Source organism: Parasteatoda tepidariorum, chromosome 4 (genome assembly GCF_043381705.1).
Source record: "Parasteatoda tepidariorum isolate YZ-2023 chromosome 4, CAS_Ptep_4.0, whole genome shotgun sequence".
Classification (NCBI taxonomy): Eukaryota; Metazoa; Arthropoda; class Arachnida; order Araneae; family Theridiidae; genus Parasteatoda; species Parasteatoda tepidariorum.
Genome location: NC_092207.1, coordinates 49,507,162 through 49,527,031, shown reverse-complemented (window position 1 = coordinate 49,527,031; position 19,870 = coordinate 49,507,162). Strand labels below are relative to the sequence as shown.

Genomic DNA, 19,870 nt, shown 5'->3' with positions numbered 1-19,870 from the left:
ATATATATATATATATATACATTAGGTACGAGTTTATAGTATTACATGCAATTTCAACAGCATATAATATGTTCTTCTATATACAATATGTATAATTTGTATATATTGTGCACCGCAATGAAATAGTTCACGTTTTATTATTTATAATCTTGTTAAATAAGGAGGTAACAAATACATATTCAATTAATAAAAATGATATCAATTTTGTAGAGCTTAATCAGAAAGATAAAAATTCCTTAAATTTGCATTATTTAATTTAGCATAAAAAAACCTATTTAGTCAAAAAAATAACTAACTTAGCGATAAAAATCTCCATATGTTAAAACCATTAAAAAATTGTGTAAACCGGCTATCGAAGCCTTGTAATGCTTAAAGGTTAGTTTGGCTGAGATTATTGAAAAGTGATTCTAAATGAAAAAATCAAATTGAAATTTGAAATTTTTTCTATATACTACATTGAAAATTGTTTGAGCCTTTATCATTAATTTCGGCCAATAAATACCAATTGTGCTATATGTCTGTTTTTTTTAATCATTTTCTGTGGGTCATTTTAATTGTATTAAATGAGAACAACAATCTTAGAGACCATATCTATAAATAACTGACTTACATTTACCAGAATTTCGTAAGTCAAGTTAAGTTGACGAAAAGTATATTTATGTATATACTACTTATAAACAATATACTACTTATAAACAATATATTACTTACATTAGCTGGTACTCGGTAACCAGACAATACAATATCCTTCTCTAAAGTTCTAGAAGTTCCCTGGACAGTGGGGTGCATCCTGCAACGAAAAATAAAGTCTTTTTTAATATTTTATTTTGCACTGTTTCTTTACTCTGCAAAAAGAATATTTGCATATATTAGTGATGAAGCTTCAAAGCAACGTTAATTCCATCCCCTGTGAATTTTAAATTAAACTTATCTTTGATTGATCCAACAGATTAAATCAAAATGCAAATATGCAATTTCGATGCAGGGAAGTATAGTATAGTATTGCGTTTTGCGGTAACTTCTAATAAAACCTAAGCAAATTGAAGATGACCGCAGAATTACATTTTTTTTTTTTAATATTTGGTAAATATTTTTTCAAAATACGATAAGGTAAAACTAAAACAGTCAATGTACTATTAAATGAAATAAAAAATAAAATAAGTACAACACGGGGAAGAAATTCAATTAAAATTACCGCACTGTATAATATTGACATCTCCAATAGAAAAATAATTTTAAAAAAAAAACATAATTTTGGTTATAAAAATCCAAATATGCGGTATTTAAAACGTTCATTTGGTAATTTTTCCATTATACCATAATCCGGTATACCATAAATTCAGGTTTTCAAAATTATAGCTCTTATTGTCACACATGAACTAAAAAATGCAAAACTGAAAAGTAAATTTAACTGAATAAATAGTTTTTATTCTATGCTCTGAGGTATCATGATGAAATAACTAAATTTTATCACGTGTACCTGAACTTATCACGCATAATAAAACTCCATGCTATTGTTGATTCTACCAAAATCATTACCAAAATATTTCAGTAAAAATTATTGAGCTTTTTGGTGTTCCCATAGAGACAGAAACACGGTAAATTTACCCATGATCTGGTAATTTTGACCATACTTTTTCTGCGTGTAGTTTTTTGCTACACTATATACTAGTTTTTGGCTACAATAGCAATGAGTACATTTATTTTTTATGCATTTTTATTGACATTTAATTGTGTGCTTTGTTACAGCAACTGCAATGAAGCCAAGAAAGTCCTTTTGCACAATCTGTCCTTACAACGAAAATAAAAGAAAAACCTTAACTCTTAGTGCAATGCTTTAAACTTTATATTATACATGAATGAGCTTTTTTCGCCCTAAGTAGCTATCTTCACTAAATCAGAAGTCTAAAATAAACGCCCAATTTCCAAACTTTAAAATAAATTTTCGTTTTCGAATCACTGAAATAAAGATTCGTCTAAGAGCCACTAAATTTTGGACTCAAACTTTATTGAGACTATTGTTTCGTATATAATAGCTTCTAATTCTGTATTCCATTTCATTACTATACTGTTATAATAACTGTTAAACGTAACTGAGACTCTATCAAATTGAAATTCAGATGATATCCATGTAATTGTGGCCTAAAGCTAAAAACTGAAGAACTTTCCATTAAGGGAACATGTGAAGCTTTGCTAACACTAATATATGCATCAGTTGACTCTGATTGTATAAAGCACTGCCTGCAGTTTTCCATATAGAAACGGACAGACTTGAACATAACATTTAAATTTATTTTGTGGTAAAGAAAGTTGGTATTTTACCATCATTTATTGTAGTATTCTTTGATGAAATTTTTAATATTAGTTTCCTCTTACAACTGCAAAATTTTTATAAAAATATCTCAATTACTTGTATATTTTAATGTTAAAATTATTTTCATGCAACACGAGGTGAAAAATATTTAAATTAAGACAATGAACATAAAGTTTTCTTAAATGGCACCAAATTCCACGTTTGTTAATATAAATTGTCTTTGTAGAAAGAAAACACTTTTGCGTTACTATACTATTAATTTAGAGAATGCTATTAATTTAGAGACCGATGCTATAAATTTAGACCGATTGATGCCATTAATTTAGACCGATTGATACTATTGATATTGATTGATTATTGATATTTATTGATTATTGATATTGATACTATTAACTTAAAGAATAAATTACATTCACTATTATATTATAATGCCGAAACTGTCTCAAATATCGTACAAATATGCTTAACCTACTGTAATCCTACTGTAGAATTCAATTGAATAATATATCCTTTTAAGTTGATGCATATTAGTCAAACTTCAGAAATTTTACAGTAGTATGGTTCTCCTTGTCACCGTTTTAAAGTTTAAGTAAATTTTGTTGATTATATAGTTTACCTTGCACTAAATTTGAAAAAAAAAAACTTAAACGTTAATATACATCAAAGTTTACGGATTCGAAGCTTACAGATCGAAGTTTACGAAACTTTGCTGAATATTTCTAGTAAACTACAAACCTCTAAAAACTAAAACAGGTTTTTCGAAGCTCATAATTAAAAATTAGCACTAACATGAAATTCGTAGTAATTTTACTTTATGAAAAGTTGTTCAAATTGTTTTAAAAAATTGGACTAATGCTTTTAAGGAAATAGCCACCTTAATCTGAGTTAGAGAAAATGGGAAAAAATCAAACTTGAGTAACTTCATGATTAAGTTTTACTCAAGTTTGAGTAGGTAACAGCTCCTTAAGAAGACTGTTTTCAAGCTCCTTCGGTCCAAAGAATGGAAAACACTAATGTGCCTCCTTGCAGATCATTTGTATCTGCATCAGAAACATAAATCTCCACGGCTCGTTGCTAAGGCACCTGCACAATTAAGTATGCTTATAAGGAATTGGAAACCTTAATATGAGTAAGAGAAAATGGGAAAAAATCAAACTTGAGTAACTTCATGATTAAGTTTTACTCAAATTTGAGTAAATAGCAGCTCCTTAAGAAGACTGTTTTCAAGCTCCTTCGTTCCAAAGAATGGAAAACACTAAATGTGCCTCCTTGCAGATCATTTGTATCTGTATCAGAGATATAAATCCCCACGGCTTGGTGCTAAAGCGCCTGCAAAAATAAGGTCTCTATACTAGACGACCAGTTGTGTATGTCATTGATACAGAGAATCACCGTTTTATGTTAGGCAAGAGACCCCGTAGACCTTGTTCCATATTGTAACAAGACACCAAACACAACTAATCCAAAATTATCAAATCACAGAAGGGAGATTAGGGCAGGGATCCCTCAGTTATCTACATGTGTTGCAAGAAGGAACACTGAATGGAGATAGCTATCGAAACGTAATCCCTGATACAGCGTACAGCTGTCCAAGAAGGAGCATTGAATGAATATTCCTTCTTTGATATGTGTTCCAAAAAGGAACATTTGTATGGAGATAGATATCGAAACGAAATCCCTGATACAGTGCACAGCTGTCCCTCCGCATGCCCTTCTTATTAATATTAACTTCATTTTAATGGATGATAACGCAGATCTGAATACATCGAAGGCTTCCTTGAAGTACAAATCGCTACTTTGAAACATCTTCCACGATCGTTATATAAGCTGAAACAAGGATATTTCATGTTTTTTCGCAGCTTCCCATTTCGTTTACTGAAAATGTTTTTGGCATTATGGAAAACCGATGCTACCTATGTATTATAATTAGGGATGGACAGATTACCTACTAGAACTGATTTTTGTTTCCATGTAATGCTTCCACTTCAATTTTCCATATAAAACTATAGTGTGTTATTTTTTTAAACAATGATTTTTCTGTCTAGTGTACTTTTTTGTTGTCATGTTTTAGCTTGAATATATAAACATTTCTATGTAACATTCAATAACGAACTGTTTAGAACACATTTCATGTAAGCTTCTTGTTTCTGTGTTAAATTGTTTTCATAATAACAAGTTGTACAGTCCGCAAAATAAAAAAAGGACCACCCCCAATAACTTTTGATCTAATGATCGGATGTTCATGTTCAAGGACGCATTCTTAATGGTTTTGAAGGGGTAGCCTCAAATATGCTAATTAATTAGTGCAGACGGTATTTTAAGTTGAGAAATCAGACACCAAAACGTACTTTCTCTGAGTAAATATACTTTTTATTCGGCGGATTCAAAGCTTTGACACCCAAAATATAGGGGATAGCAGCAATCTGGGAAATATGGTCCCAATACTTTGATAAGAAAAGTGGTTCAGCGTTTGGACCCCTTAATGTTAATTTTACTTTTTGCGTATTTAGCTATATCTCGAATAGTTTTAAAGCGAATTGAAACATTTTTAAACACAATTATAAAATTCTTTTATCCAAAGATAAACGAGTGAAAAAAAAATTACTTTCAGTACATATTTATTCGTTTTTATTATTTATTTAAGAATGATCAAAAAATATTTTGAGTCGTGAGGTGGACAATTTTTTGCATCATTTTAAAGGATTTAATTTTACATGGCGAAACATAAAATTTTAGCGAAATTGGTCAAATAGTTCGGAGGGAGAAATTGCATTTCAAAAAAGTCAAATACTTAAAATTCGATTTTTCAGGAACTATTCGACCGATTTCTCTCAAGTTTGTTTGCTCCTATGTAAAATTACACCCTTTAAAATGGTGCAAAAAATTTTATGCGTTACAATTCAAATTTTTCCCAACCATTCTTAAATAAAAGAATAAAAATGATAAATATTTGCTATCATTTGCATGGAATTATCTTTAGATAAAAGAATTTTATAATTGTGCGAAAAAAAATTTCAATTCGCCTAAAAAGTTCTCAAGATGTAGAGAAATACGCAAAAAGTAAAATTAACATTAAGGGTTTCAAACTTTGAACCACTCTCTTGATCAAATTTTTGAGATCATATTTCCCAGATTGCGACTACCCCCCTTTATTTGAATCTATCGAAAAAAGGTATATTTTTTCACAGAGAGTACGTTTTTGTGTCTGATTTCGTAACTTAAAATATCATCTGCATTTATTAATTAACACATAAGAGGTCATCCCCTCAAGCCATTAAGATAGTGCGTGAAAATCCGATCATTAGATCAAAAGTTACTCAGGAGGATCCGTGTTTTTTTTCTTTTCTTTTTTTTCGCACTTTACATTAACTTTCGAATACCAATGAATATATTGTTCGTAAATTAAGAAAAATAAAAAATAATAAGTCCAGCAACATAGATATGAAAGAATATGTTGTGCAGATACTGTGATATCTATAAAGAGGAAATTTCATTCAATGAAACTTAATTAATCAATACGTTGTCCTCCACAATTAAATAACGTTTCCTCTTCAGAAACAGCAAAATCAAAATACAACACTTACCTCATGCTTTCTTTAATACACGCCCTTATGTAAGGCATTTGATTCAAAGCTTCTACAGTTAAGGGTTCACCAATTGGCAAAACACGATCGATTTCCTCCTGTAGTTTCTTTTGAACCGATGGATTGGCTGCCAAATTCCACAGAACATATGATAGAGTCAACGAGGTCTATGAATTAAACAACATTAAAAGTTAATAAAAATTCTACCACTCAAACAACTGCTTTAAACTAATTAATTAATTTAATTTAATTATCCATTTACTGGAAGCAAAAAATACTAATGTTTTGTAAGGAAAAAAATTATTTTTACCGTGTCAATACCAGCAGCCATAGCATCAACCGCCATAACGCTAGCGTCTTTCGGCGTACAAGTTTCAAGAAGCATCTCGATGAGCGACATCTGATCATCTTCTTGTCTATTCTTAGAATCAATGGATGACATTCTTTTATTTACGTAATTCAAAGCATTGCTAATATGGGAAGAAAAATTTTAATGTAACTACCATTTCTTTTCTTAAGAACATTAAAACAGATAAGAACAACACAACACATCCAATAGAATGGCCGAATAAGAACGCTTCATGATGTTTACTATATGCTAAACCAGTAATCTATTAGCTTTATAATGATTTTATAATTATTTACTTTAATTTTTGCCACGTTTTTTAAATATTAAATTATGATGACTGTGATGCCACAATAGGCATTACATATTTCCGAGTTTTTAAAATTTCTTTAATATCTTAAACTTATTTCTTTAATTATTCTTAACTGAGTTTTAATTAAATTAAATCAATTATTAAATTTTTATTTTAATTTATAAAAGCGAATATAAAATATTTTATCCTTTTATTAACAATCAATGTAACGGCTAACTTTTTATTCCGAAGCTAATGTAAGACTCATTAATTCACTGTCGCAACAAAATCGAAAACAAAAATCTATTTATAACTCTTTATTCCTTATTTCTTACCACAAATATGTTTCAGTTACATGGTTATACTAATTCTCCCAGTCTTTTTGGCGATTTGCTTTCGCCAAATTATTTTCAAATTTAATATTAATTATGGGGGTTGGCTTTATTTTTGGTTATGTTATCCTTCGATAATTCACCAACCTTGGATCTCTTCCATGCTCCTAACTGTCCGTTGGGAACAATTCTTAATCGTTGAATTTTGAATTATTGGTGTGAAGATTGGAAGAGGGGCGTTTGGGGCCTCCCAGTCCCAAACCGTTGAATAATCTTTACAGAAATTCTCGATATAAGAGAATGTTTAATTTGATCCCCTTAAGGGATTTCTTTTCTTTATTTTTATATTTTTGAATTTAGCCATATTCTTCTTAACATTTACTTCATTAATTTTTTTCCTAAAGCGAATTTTATTCATTTCTCTGAGATAATTATCCGTACATGATATCCAAATTAAGATGTATTTGCAACGGCCAAAAGTATGCTTAAGACTACAATGATGCTACCTGTACGAATCCACTAATTGAAATGATCACAGCCTCTACAATGAACTTTCATAATATGGTGTAATTTAAGTTTAAGCAAATTATTACTATTTGCTTTTTAAAAAAAACAATGAAAAAATACTAAGGTAATAAAGAAAGTAAAAAAAAAGTCAAAAAAGCAAGGCTCAAGTTAGCAGCCTTCTTGGTTTAAAACTTATTGCTAGAATCATATCTTCTAATATCTAAGGGATGCATTTTTCATCAAGATTATGCTCCGCACACATTTCTAAAACCAAAATTCTCATGCTGCACTCATCTTTCGCAGTTTCTTTTTCGGTGTTTAAAAAAGACAGAGCTAAACCCCAACCGATCATTTATGAAGTTTTATAATGGACGATACCTATGAAAATGGAGAAACTAAGAGTATTGAAAATGAACTAAAAATTTCAATTTTAAATATTTAAAATAAGTCTAAAAAACGATTAAAAAAATTTTTTTAATTCGTAAGTTTGAGAATGCTTAATTAAGATTTATAGAAAGAGAACAAGATCTTTATAAAGAAAATACTTTTTTTATTTTTTTATTTCCAGTGAGCTGCAAAATCAGTCTTGACGATGAGCAGACCTAGTGCGTTCTCCAGAGGTAGTATCCACTCTTTCAGGACCACCACAATGGGTGAGATACCGTTGGTCATGTTAATTTGGACGTCTAGTTTCTGCTACACTAGATGGATTTTGACGTCTAGTTTCTACCACTCTATTTGGATGCTAAAGTGCACTAGTAATTTAATTTTGCCGGAAATGCCAGAGCCAATAAGGCACTCCAGGGATCTTTACATGCCGCATAATCATACGACATGGCCTCTGAGGATTTTCTGCATCCCGAAAATCCGGTGTCTGGGCCGTGGATCGAACCCGCAGACTTGGGCTCAGAAGGCTGACGACAAACCAACTACGCCACCCAGCCACATAAAGAAAATACTCAAAAATGTTTCTAGCTCTCCACATTTCTAGAGTATAAAAATTGTTTTAATTTTTAATATTTTTGAAATATTTTTGTACATTTAAATTTTCTATTCGCTGCAATATTCTAAAGTTGCTGAAATTCACAGTTTCAAAAATATTAAAATGTTTTGTTTAGACTCAAACTTTTTTCGAGCGCCGTGCTTAATATGATATTGGGAAATATGGTAATATATTCTCTACTGTGAGAAATACTAAAAAAAGTCATATATTTGAGCCATATCTTTCTTTTTGACCGTTGAGCAAACTGAAGCGATTTTGTTTATTCTTATCGACTCATATATTTCCTTTATTGCATTTTAGTATTTGCTTTTAAAGCCGGTCAATGTCTCTTCTCAATAGAAGTTTCCAAGTTCTGAAAAAAAATGCATACATTGAACACATATATTTGAAACTTTTTATTGTTATTATATGGATTTGCTCTATACAATACGAAAAATTTATTTTGAATGAAGATATAGAAAACAAGATAGCATATTTCTTTGTTAAAAATTTTTGACAAGCTTCAGTAAAGCATAAGAATATTATATCTTTTTTCTTAATTTGTAAAGTCTCAAAAAATAGATATTTTCCTTTTACTAAAATATAATTTTATGTGTGTTATCAATTATAACAATAAGAAGACAAAACGTATTTTTTTGTAATGGTTATAATATAAGAACGAATTGAAACTAGTAGTTAGTTTAAATCTAAAGGTCTCAAAACTATAATATAAAAAAAAAATATTTTTTAGTTCTATTAGAAAAGGAATAAAACTATTAGAAACCAATACTAAATTTAGAAAAGTTATTAGTAATTTTGTAATTTATTCAAAGAAGGACAAGATTAAGTAAAATTTAGAAATGTGCAACGCAAAAGTTTGTTTGAAAACTGTGATTAAAAATAGAATTTTAAGCAAATTAATATTTTTATGGTTGTGTAATATGTATACAAGTAAATGGCTGTGTAATATGTATACAAGTAAACAAGATTTTAACTTTCGTCACGCGCTTTAAAGAAATAACTTAATTTAAATTTCAGATAGTTTCTTTGTATTCCGTTATGTAAGAACTAAAACTACAGCTTTGTAATTTTTCAATAAAAAAATATTTTTTATTGCATCATTCGATTTTAAGGAATATAAAATTTAATTTACAATTCCATTGAATATCAATCTACAAAGTTATAAATATAATACATGAATCATATATATTTTCTGTTTAAATATGTTTTCTTAAGTAATGTGTCATTTTAAAAGTTTCTTCAAGCAAATTATTTTATATCATCTCTCAAAAATCACCATTATACAGCATGTTATAATAAATTAATGTAATTAGTGATTTTATTAAAAGTTTATTCACGCTTTTATAAAATTCTAAAGAAGGCCTAATCACCAAAAGTTTTTGTGTGTTAATTACGTTATTTCATTTATTTTTTCATTGAAGAAAAATTTATTTTGTGTACAAAAATATTTTTAAAATATGTATGCTTCAAATTATTTAAAATTTACAAATTTTGTCTTTAAATTTTCTTAAATGTCTCAATTCTAATACAAATATGAGAAAATTTTCTGCTTGAGTAATTTATCTATAGATTAATTATTATTTATTTTATTATTAAATTTTATTTATAAAATTATTATACTATTATTAAAAAATATTTATTATTATCAATTATTATTTATTTTATTATAATTATTATTTATTTATTTTTGGATGATATAAATATATCATCCAAAAGCGATTTTACTCATATATTCATCGTAATTGATTAATTAACGTTTTTATGTTTCTAACAAGAAGTTATAAAATTTAATCTATGTAAATTATAATGAAAATTAGAATTATTAGAATTAACTTTCTTTTAATTATTAGAGAAAAAAAAACCTTAAAAAAAATTTCTTGAAGTTCGTAAGAAAACTGTTGCTTCACAAATACATTGCCTTCTTTAAATTACTTTACTAAATATTTTTAGCTCCAACTATCCTTTTGTGAATATAATTTTTTATCTATATTACTTTGTATAACATGTTGGGAAGGAGCTCCATCTGTCTAAATTTACTAGAAATATAACTTTAAAAAAAATAATTAAAAAAAAAACTTTTATTAACTTTCAAAATTTCAATAAATGTCCCTGTAAATCACAAAGTTTTATAATAACTTTCTAAATCTAACTTTTATTTATTTATTTATTTATTTTTAATAAAATATGACATGTCATAACATTTTATGCGTTATGTGCAAATATTTTATCAGTGCTTCTTTCAAAAAATCTTCATGCTTTACCTTTGTAGTTGTATTGACTTTGTTAAGAATTTTTCGGTGGTGCATTAAATGTATTTACTTTACTCTTGTAATTGTATTGACCTTTTTAAGAATTTTTACCGATGCTACACTTCAAAAAATGAATTCTCGAATTTCACTAAACTTTCTTCGTTTTTGATATCACTGTTTTCTGGTATTTGCTTCGAACAAATATTTCTCTAAAGTGACGTCACTTTCTTAAGGAAGCGAATTTCGTCAATAGCAAAGAAATATTTCTTCATTCTACTTTTTTCAACAAAAAAAGGAAAACAAAAAATGAAAACTCGTAGTGCTTATTGTATCTATTTTTCTAATAACTCATTTGATCGTGTGCAACATGTAGCTGGATCATTGCCATCTTAACAGCACAAGAAACACAGAATAGAGGTTAATTACACCAATTAGTTCATACTCATTACTAAACCCGAAGCTGGATTCGAATCATGCATCTTCCTGGTACAAGACCAACTACTTAACCAACATACAACCCTGTCTGTATATTTCTTCACTTTCTTTTTGATCGCCTAGCCTTCATCCTAGTTTCGTCCTTCTAGCTAACAATCTCCCATAATGCACTACGATGAGATTTCGAGTTGAGGAAATATTTCCGACATATATTTGATAGCTCTCGTTACGTCACAAATTACGTGATTTCGTGACGAATGATTTTCAAAATTAACGAAATATAACTCAAGGATTGCTGAATCGTCAAAAGTGAGATTTTTAATACTGAGATTGAGTAAAATATTTCAAGCATTATTACTAAAAAAATTCCTAAAATGAAAAGAAAACAATATAGGTAATGATAAAAAAAAAGCCCTTGTAATAATAATAAAGAATAATTTTAACGTACTTGAAGAAAAAGTCATGAACCTGTTTCAACTTTTTGTAAGAGGGTGAGAGAGAGGGGTAAGCTCGCCAAATAGGAAATGTTGAAAGTTCCACTTTGGCTGACAACTGAAAGAAATCATTGACAGACTGAATATATTTTTGAGTTATTGAATCTTCTGTTACATTGTCATCAAGGCAGCCTAAGCGCTCAGTGAACAATATGTAAGTCACAGCTGAAATAAACAAAACAAACCTAAATTGAATGTTTTTACAATAAGAAGAATTTTAAACTGTTCGAATGCATATGGAGCAAAAAATTTGGCTCTGAGCAACTGTCGCTGGCATTTTGCAATGAAAAAGTCTTCAGTATTTTTAAATCCATCTCATATTTTTCAGGCCTATTACAATCTGACTATATACCATCAGGATAGCTAGAAATGTAAGAAAAAATTCTCAATCAGTTTGAATTTGCTAGGGCTTAATGCAATAAACCTTTAATAAGGCCATTTACAAAAGCCTTTCCTATTTTAGATTTATTACATAGTGACTGAAATAAATTAAATAAATTTAGCAATGATATTAATAGTTCTTAATTAGCCTGATGATATGTGAGTTCATTACTATAGGCCTAAAATTATCAGACTGAATAGCAAATAGTGGAGACGTATCAATTAGTGCGGTGCATTGCAAAATGACGGCGACTGTTTTCAAAGAATCCAATTATTCAATGTTCCTACGACATTCATAAATAAGTATTTTTATTCCTAAATTGAACTGTAATATGAATTCTCCATTTTTTGTATTAGATTATAGAAATACATACTGAATTACGCAAGATTATAAATTTTTTTTAACAATCGAAGATTATATTAAAATAAATGGAACTTCAGGCGAGCAGCCTACTTTTCTTTAAATGTTAATTAGAATAATAATTTTTAATAATTGTTTTTGTTCCAAAATTGAACTGTTATAAGAATTCTCCATTTTTTGTATTAGATTATGGAAATACATCCCGGAATATACAAGATTATATCGTCAAGGAAGAACTTAATTGAAGAGCGTTTCAAGTGAATTTTGTTAACAATCGAAATAATTTTAAAATAAACAGATCTTCAGGCAATCAATACTTATTTTAAATGTTAATTCGAATAATAATTTTTAATAATTGTTTTTTTTTTCAAAAATTGAACTGTTATAAGAATTCTCAATTTTTTGTATTAGATTATGGAAATGCATGCCGAATTACACAAGATTATATCGTTAAGGAAGAACTTAATCGAAGAGAATTTTAAGTGAATTTTGTTAACAATCGAAAATAGTTTCACAAATAAATCTTGATATTTATGAGCACTCTAAAACTGAATTTCTCAAACTTACAAATATATGTTACTTAAAATATTCTTCCGAGACTAAATATCTCACTAATATTATCATTAAAAATAAAAAATGATTCTATGTTGGTAAAGAAACGTTTTACTCACATTCCAATGCCCATTTGAAAAATTCGTTTATCAACATAGGAACTTGATGGTCAGCTTGACGAAGTTTGCGTATCCTACTGATGAGATCATCAGCTATGATATTAATTTGTGGAAGATACATTTTCATTATTTGTGGTCTCATCATAACTCTTTGTGTACGGGTTCGCATGTAATGCCAATCTTCTCCATTCCTGGAAAATGTTTCAAATCAATCAGTATTTGGACATTATATTTTAATAATTACTCATTCGAGCAAACCTGAATGCCATGACGAAAAAACTTAGTAAAGAAAAATGAAACAAGTGTACGTAATTCAATTAGAGGTGACATAGAGCACTGAGAAAAAAAAAGTATGTTCAAAACTACCTGTATATAGTAAAATTTATTGCGTTTCTGGCTCTATGGGAACACCAAAAAGCTCATAATTTTTACCGAAACGCTTTAGTAATGATTTTTGTAAAATTAGCAATAAGATATGGTTTATATTATGTGATATAATTTGATAGATGTGATAAAACTGGTAATTTTATCATGATTCTTTAGAGCCTGGCATGTAAACCATTTATCCGGATGAATTTGCTTTTTTGTTTTGCATTTTTTTCTACATGTGTGGTAATAGGAACGATAATTTTGAAAACCATAATTTACAGTAAACAATTACTATTTTATATGAAAGGAAAAATTTTCCAAAATTGGATTAAATACCGTATATTTTGGTTTTCTTAACCAGAACTATCGAGTTTTCCTTGTAAGAAATATCCTTACCGTACAGTTCGATAATTTTACCAGAGTTGCTTTATCCATGCAATTATAGCATTGAGTTCTCAATGAAATATTGCCCTCTTTCAGATAGTGATATTGTCCTCTTTCAGATAGATGGGTTCCAACTTGACTTTTATGTCATTAAATAAATATTACTGTAAAATTTATGGTATAATATTTTGCGGTAAAAATGGATCTTACAGTAAAATAGATTTTACGAATGATGTACCCAAAGTGCCCCTACTTTAAATTTTAATTTGAACTGGAATTGTTTACAGAGTGTTTAAGTAGCTATAACTCCACAGAAAAATAAATAATCCTAGCTATTCCTTAATAATATCATGAAACAATTAAGAACCGAAGAAAATAATAAGTTTCAAGTGAGTCAGTTCTAGGATCTTTAGATTAATCAAACAGTTCATTCTCAAAACAATTGAAACCTGTTTCAATGCTATAATTAACATTTTGAGCATTTTAAAATTATAAAATTTTCAAAAAAATGCACTAAGAGCTATTACATTAATACTAAAATAATTGTAAGCTATAATTACAAAATAAACAAATAAGTTATTCGGTAATAAATTATGAGCAATAGATGTTTAATTCGATATAAAATATTTTAAATTCTGATTTCCTGCTCTAAATTTTTCTATACTTGTAACTTATTACTTGAAACAACAACTTTCTATTGAATTGTTAACTCTTCTCATTCCATTTCTTAAAAATATAAAGACAAATTTAACAATCAAATTAATTTGTTGAATTTTGTTCTACTTACGCAGCTGCAACTCCAACAGAAGAATAAGCTTCTTTATTATCTTCCCGTATTTTTCTCATGGCAACAAAAAACTCCCTCTTGGGATGTATACCTGCGTAAGCGATAAATAGATTGAACTCATTTAAAATAAATAGATAAATAAAATTCATAGAAAAAATTTTTAAACCTTAAACCCTACAGTACCTTCATTTCTGCTAACAGCTTCCATATCTTTTGGATCATACAAATGTACCATAGTAACTCCAGGCACTATTTGTTCTCTTACAATTGAACCATACTTTTTGAATTTCGATGCTTGAGCCTCGTGCCATGTTTTCATGGAGAATTCACCTAATACATTGGATGGAACAGATAAAGTTTTATCAATGAGTTAAATGACAAACGGCATTACCTATTAAAAACATCTAACTTAAGAAGCACAAGTGCGTTTCGAATTGTGTTTTTGATGTTAGTAACTTAAAAGGTACAAATTTTAAAAAAATTCAAATGACCGTTTTGATGTTTTAGTAATTAAATATAAAGAGAAAAAATTGGCAAAATTACCATACTGCATGGTAATGACATTTCTAATTTAAGAAGAAAAAAATAGCATAATTTTGTTCTTAAAAACCAAAATATACAGCATTTAAACTCTTCATTTAGCATTTTTCCATTCAATATGGAAATGATTAAGCGGAAATTCTGATTTCCAAAATTTTAGTTCTAATTACTAGATATTTTTAAAAAAACAAATGAAAAGTAAATTTAATCGAATAATTGGACTTTATGCCATGCTCAGGTGTCATGATAAAATTACCAAATTTTATCATGACACCTTAGTGCTTTGATAAAAATGTCTGAGTTTATTTTTGGTGTTACCATAGAGCTAGAAACAATGTGAATTTTATCATATTCTGGTAGTTTTAACCATACTTATTCCTTCGGTTTACCATCTACCTTGTTTCGATAAGAATGATGAAATTGGGGATGATGGAATTGGTTTTGAAAAATCAATTTAAAAAATTTGGAACAGGATAAAAATGCTTCGGAAACGTTTTAACTTATTCTGCAAATCTAAATTTAGTTGTAAAGTTCGTCAATAGATGGCACTGATAACTGAAAAAAACTACAAAATCAATGTTGGCAAAATAATCACAATTTGCTCAAAGAGCGTTATACAATTTGAGGACAAAATGAGCATTATCTCAAGCAAACATGCAATTGGAATGGTCAAGCATGCAGCAGAAACATATTTTTTAGAGTTTTTCAAATAAGCAATGTAAGCTGTGAACTAAATCTGCATTTAGTTTTCAAGTTAAATGTTTCCTTATGCAAAACTCAAAGCGTTCCTACTATTTTCCTTTTTTGGATTTTTCAATCAGTCTGTCAGTTCTGGGTCGACGGAAACTAGTTTATAGTGTGAAAACGATAGAACTTTTTTTATTTTTACATTTAACATTGTTTTGATTTTACGTTATTTTACTCCAGCAAAAAAGTAACTGTGTTATGATTTATATTTGGATTCCTATAAATTTTCTAAATTTGTAGATAAGAAAAATCATAATTGTATCATATGAACCGACTCAAATGTCATAAAATAATCATATCATACTTTATATTCATAATATTTTAATAAGTGTATTGATGGTATGTCTTTTTCTAAAAAAATCGTAAATGAGCATAAAATTACATAGTTTGATAAATTATGCCCCCAAATTTATAGAATTGTTAACGTTCTCTTTTTAATTATGCTGTAAATTTATTTTAAACCATTCTACCTTACTCTTTTCTGAGCAAACATATTAAACTAAATAAATGACATAAAATTTACCCGACAATGTACTCGACAAGTTAATTAAAATTGTTTCGAGAATGATCCAAAACCGAAAATTGCTTTCTTTAACTTCGGGGTTAGAATTTAAATTATTTTATTATCAGGCATAAAAGCGAGAATTTTTGAACATAAACGTAAAAGACTTGGTTAATTTTTGTTTTTGAACAATTACAAACATCCATAAAATATATATAGCTAACATTTTTCATATATTTACCAACGTCGTTAAAAAGGGCAATGATATACGAATAATGAAGTTTTGTTAATTTCAACAAGATAAAGAAATAATATAAAAATTAATGTCTCTCTAGCATTATTTTTATAGTTTTCAGTAAGAAATCATTCATTTCCTTTAATTAAACGAGGGAAATTTTTTTTCATTTCTGTTTTATGGTTTTTTTTCCAGACATTTTTTTAGATTTTGGAATATTTTCTTGACATCAACTAAAAAGTTTCAAGCTATTAAGTTGATATTGAACTTCCAGATATCTAATGGAATTTTCTCTTTTACTATTGATTTTACTGAACTATTAGATTAATTTCTGATTTTACTGACAGAATATTTATATTGAGTGAGAACTGAAATGAATGATTGATTTACATCATTTATTAATCTTTGATTTTACATAATTTTTTAATCATTGATTTGAAATGGTTTTACGAAATTAGTACTTTTGAAGGTGTTACAGTAACCAATACAGAGTTAGGTTTATATTAAACTTCGGAGTCATTTTCTGGGAAATCAAACTTCAACTTTTGAAGGAGTTAGAATAACCAATACTGAGTTAGGATTATATCAAACTTCAGTCGCATTTTCTGGGAAGCTTAAACGAATGTCTTATTTACAGCTCAGAAACAATTCACCTAGTTTCCTTTATTCTCATAATATCAACAATTAAATTCTTTGCATTGCACAGAGTGAAAAATAAAAAAACGGACCACCATGAATAACTTTTAATCAAATGATCGGATCTTCACGTTCTAGGACTCATTCTTAATGGTTCGAGGGGGTGACCTCAAATATGCTAATTAATTAGTGCAGACGATAAATTAAGTTAGTGATATATTTAAAGTATTTTTGTCTATTGTTTAACAGCAGATTTACTTCAGAATTGCGAAAGTCAATGTTCAAATCGATATTCTTGACAAATTTTAATCCTACGCAAAGGACGAAGGAAATGTTGACAATCTCGCTGTCAGGGACGACTTTTTGAGGAAATTAATTCTCATTTGCGTTAAAATATTAGAAAATCCTCCCACTGTCAGCCCGATTTCCAAAAGATTCTAACCCATAATCCATTTACCACTGGAGCAGTCAAGACTGTGGCCAGCAAGACCCAGAAGCAGGACAACAGTCGATCAGCTATCACTCGAAATCTAATCTGGATAACCTTGTTGAGAGACGAACAAGTGATCTTACCCCTGATCCATCCCGGTCCCATCATTTAAAAGTATATATTTTCATATCCGGAATAAAGTATACTAATTTTTTTTAACACATAATTATTCTATGATGGATACTATTTACATAAATTAACGGTAGACACTTGAGTTACATTCTTTGTTTCTTAAAAATACTTAAGATTTCATTGAAAATAGAAGTCTATACCAGTGATCGGCAGATATCGATGTATGTTTCCGAGGAAAGGCAACTCTTTCGGTCCTGGCATCTCTGTCAAAGGCCGAGCCCTGCTCAGTGCTTCTGGTGAAACTGAGTCAGCAAAGAAACTGGATTGGTCTCGAATCGCTTCCCGTCCTCGGGAGCATGCGAGAACGCTGGACAAGGCTTCTCCTCGAGGACATTTCAAGAGGATAGCTGTGGGAATTTTCATCGTTTATCTTTTCAGCTGCAAATACGAATTCAAAGATGAGGAAATATACTAATATAAAATTCTTGAAATTACAATAGATTTGTACAAACGGTCGAATTGTAGATCTTATTTTATGTACGAAGAATGAACTGTATTAATGTTTAATGTCGAGGCGCATCCAGAAAGTAAATTTCCCTATTTTTTTTAAAAAAAGAAACTCATACTTTCAGCAACATATTTATTGGCAACAAGTACAGCAATGTTTCAGCTATTCTTCAACATGGCCACCACCAGAATTGAGACACTTGTCGTATCATGGGATCAAATTTTTTTTCCCTCTGTCGTAGAACTCTGCCGCCTGTGAATGGAACCACGTGGTGAAACAGTAAACACTGGCTGTTACTGTGAAACACTGCGGAAATTCAAAACAAGAGGCGTGGAATGCTTACTGCAGGTGTTGTGCTCCCCCATGACAAGGCTCGTCCATATACAGCTCGACGCACAGCAGCTGTTTTGACGAAATTTGGCTCGGAGTTGTTTGATCATCCACCCTACAGTCCTGATCTTGCTCTTTCTTTGGCAGAATCTCTAATCTTTTCTTCTCTAATCTTTGGCAAAGACGAAGAGTAGAAGACGTCTGTCACACGCTGGTTCCGTGGCGGCAGAGTTTTACGACAGAGGGATACAAAAGTTGATCCCACGATAGACAAAAGTCTCAATTCTGGTGGTGGCTATGTTGAAAAATAGATGAAACATTGCTGTACGTGTTGCCAATAAATATGTTCCTGAAAGTATGAGTTCTTTTTTTTTAAATAGGGAGACTTTTCGTATTCATATCTAATTAATTTTAAAGTATAGGCCTGTTCAATTTATATATTTATTTATTTATTTATTCATAATTAAATCTAAACAATTACAAAGGATTTAAAACCTATTGTTGTTTCTAATGGTTCTCGGACAAGCAAGTTCACCAGCGATTAGTCTTTTGCAATTCGCAATTCGGGAAGGTGCGCCTTTCGTTTGACAAGAGAGCACCGCAATTATGAAAGTACATCTTAAGTCAAAATTCTAAGGACAGATGACAGCACCACTCATTCACGATGCTGCTTCCACCATTTAGACATAGATCTGAAGAGAGGGGGGGGATATTTCTCCAGATCTCTGTATCTATGGTACTCCTCAACGACTGACCACAGAACTTTCGATTCCGTAACCAATTTTTCCCCCACGTATATTACATGTACTGTCTTAGCGGAGTCGAGGATCGAACCCCGACACCTCCTGACCGAAGTCTGATTCTCTAATAACTAGGTTACCACAGCCGCTATATAAAACGTACTGAAAATCCTTACACACAACTTTCCAAAATGTGCTTTATATTAAATGGCTGGAAGTATTACAAAATATTCAATAGATGTGGGTATTTTCTAATGTTAGCTACTACTCAATATAAAAAATCACACAACTCAATGATTCAGATTTATTTGAGAGAAGCACTATTATTAGAGCCCCACGGTTGTTATTGATGTTTTGTCCCCTTTTCCCCCCCCCCCCCCCAAATTACCAGTAAGATCTGTGCTAGTTGTTTTTTCTCCCTGAGATAACAACATTCACTCTTCATTTTAAGACTAAATTCTTTCATTAGTGTAATTAAATGTAAATATTCTATTACATCTCTTTTGCTGTGTTTTTAATATGGAATGTATTTCTGACTTGACTTAATATATATTACAAGAG

The 19,870-nt window shown here is 29.6% G+C and overlaps 1 protein-coding gene across 2 annotated transcripts in view; it reads right to left on the bottom strand.

Moving 5' to 3' along the window:
* The window catches only part of LOC107452589 (probable cytochrome P450 49a1), a 32,558-nt gene that overhangs the window by 6,517 nt on the left and 6,171 nt on the right, over positions 1–19,870 (bottom strand). For both annotated transcript variants that reach the window (XM_071179767.1, XM_043042934.2), the window contains 8 exons: positions 17,932–18,169; positions 14,693–14,839; positions 14,510–14,600; positions 12,970–13,160; positions 11,511–11,721; positions 6,209–6,368; positions 5,899–6,065; positions 712–790 (listed from right to left, as the gene is read on the bottom strand). In XM_071179767.1, coding sequence (XP_071035868.1) covers positions 712–790; positions 5,899–6,065; positions 6,209–6,368; positions 11,511–11,721; positions 12,970–13,160; positions 14,510–14,600; positions 14,693–14,839; positions 17,932–18,154 — 1,269 coding nt within the window. In that variant the 5' untranslated portion in view covers positions 18,155–18,169. The remainder of the gene's footprint in view (positions 1–711; positions 791–5,898; positions 6,066–6,208; positions 6,369–11,510; positions 11,722–12,969; positions 13,161–14,509; positions 14,601–14,692; positions 14,840–17,931; positions 18,170–19,870) is intronic.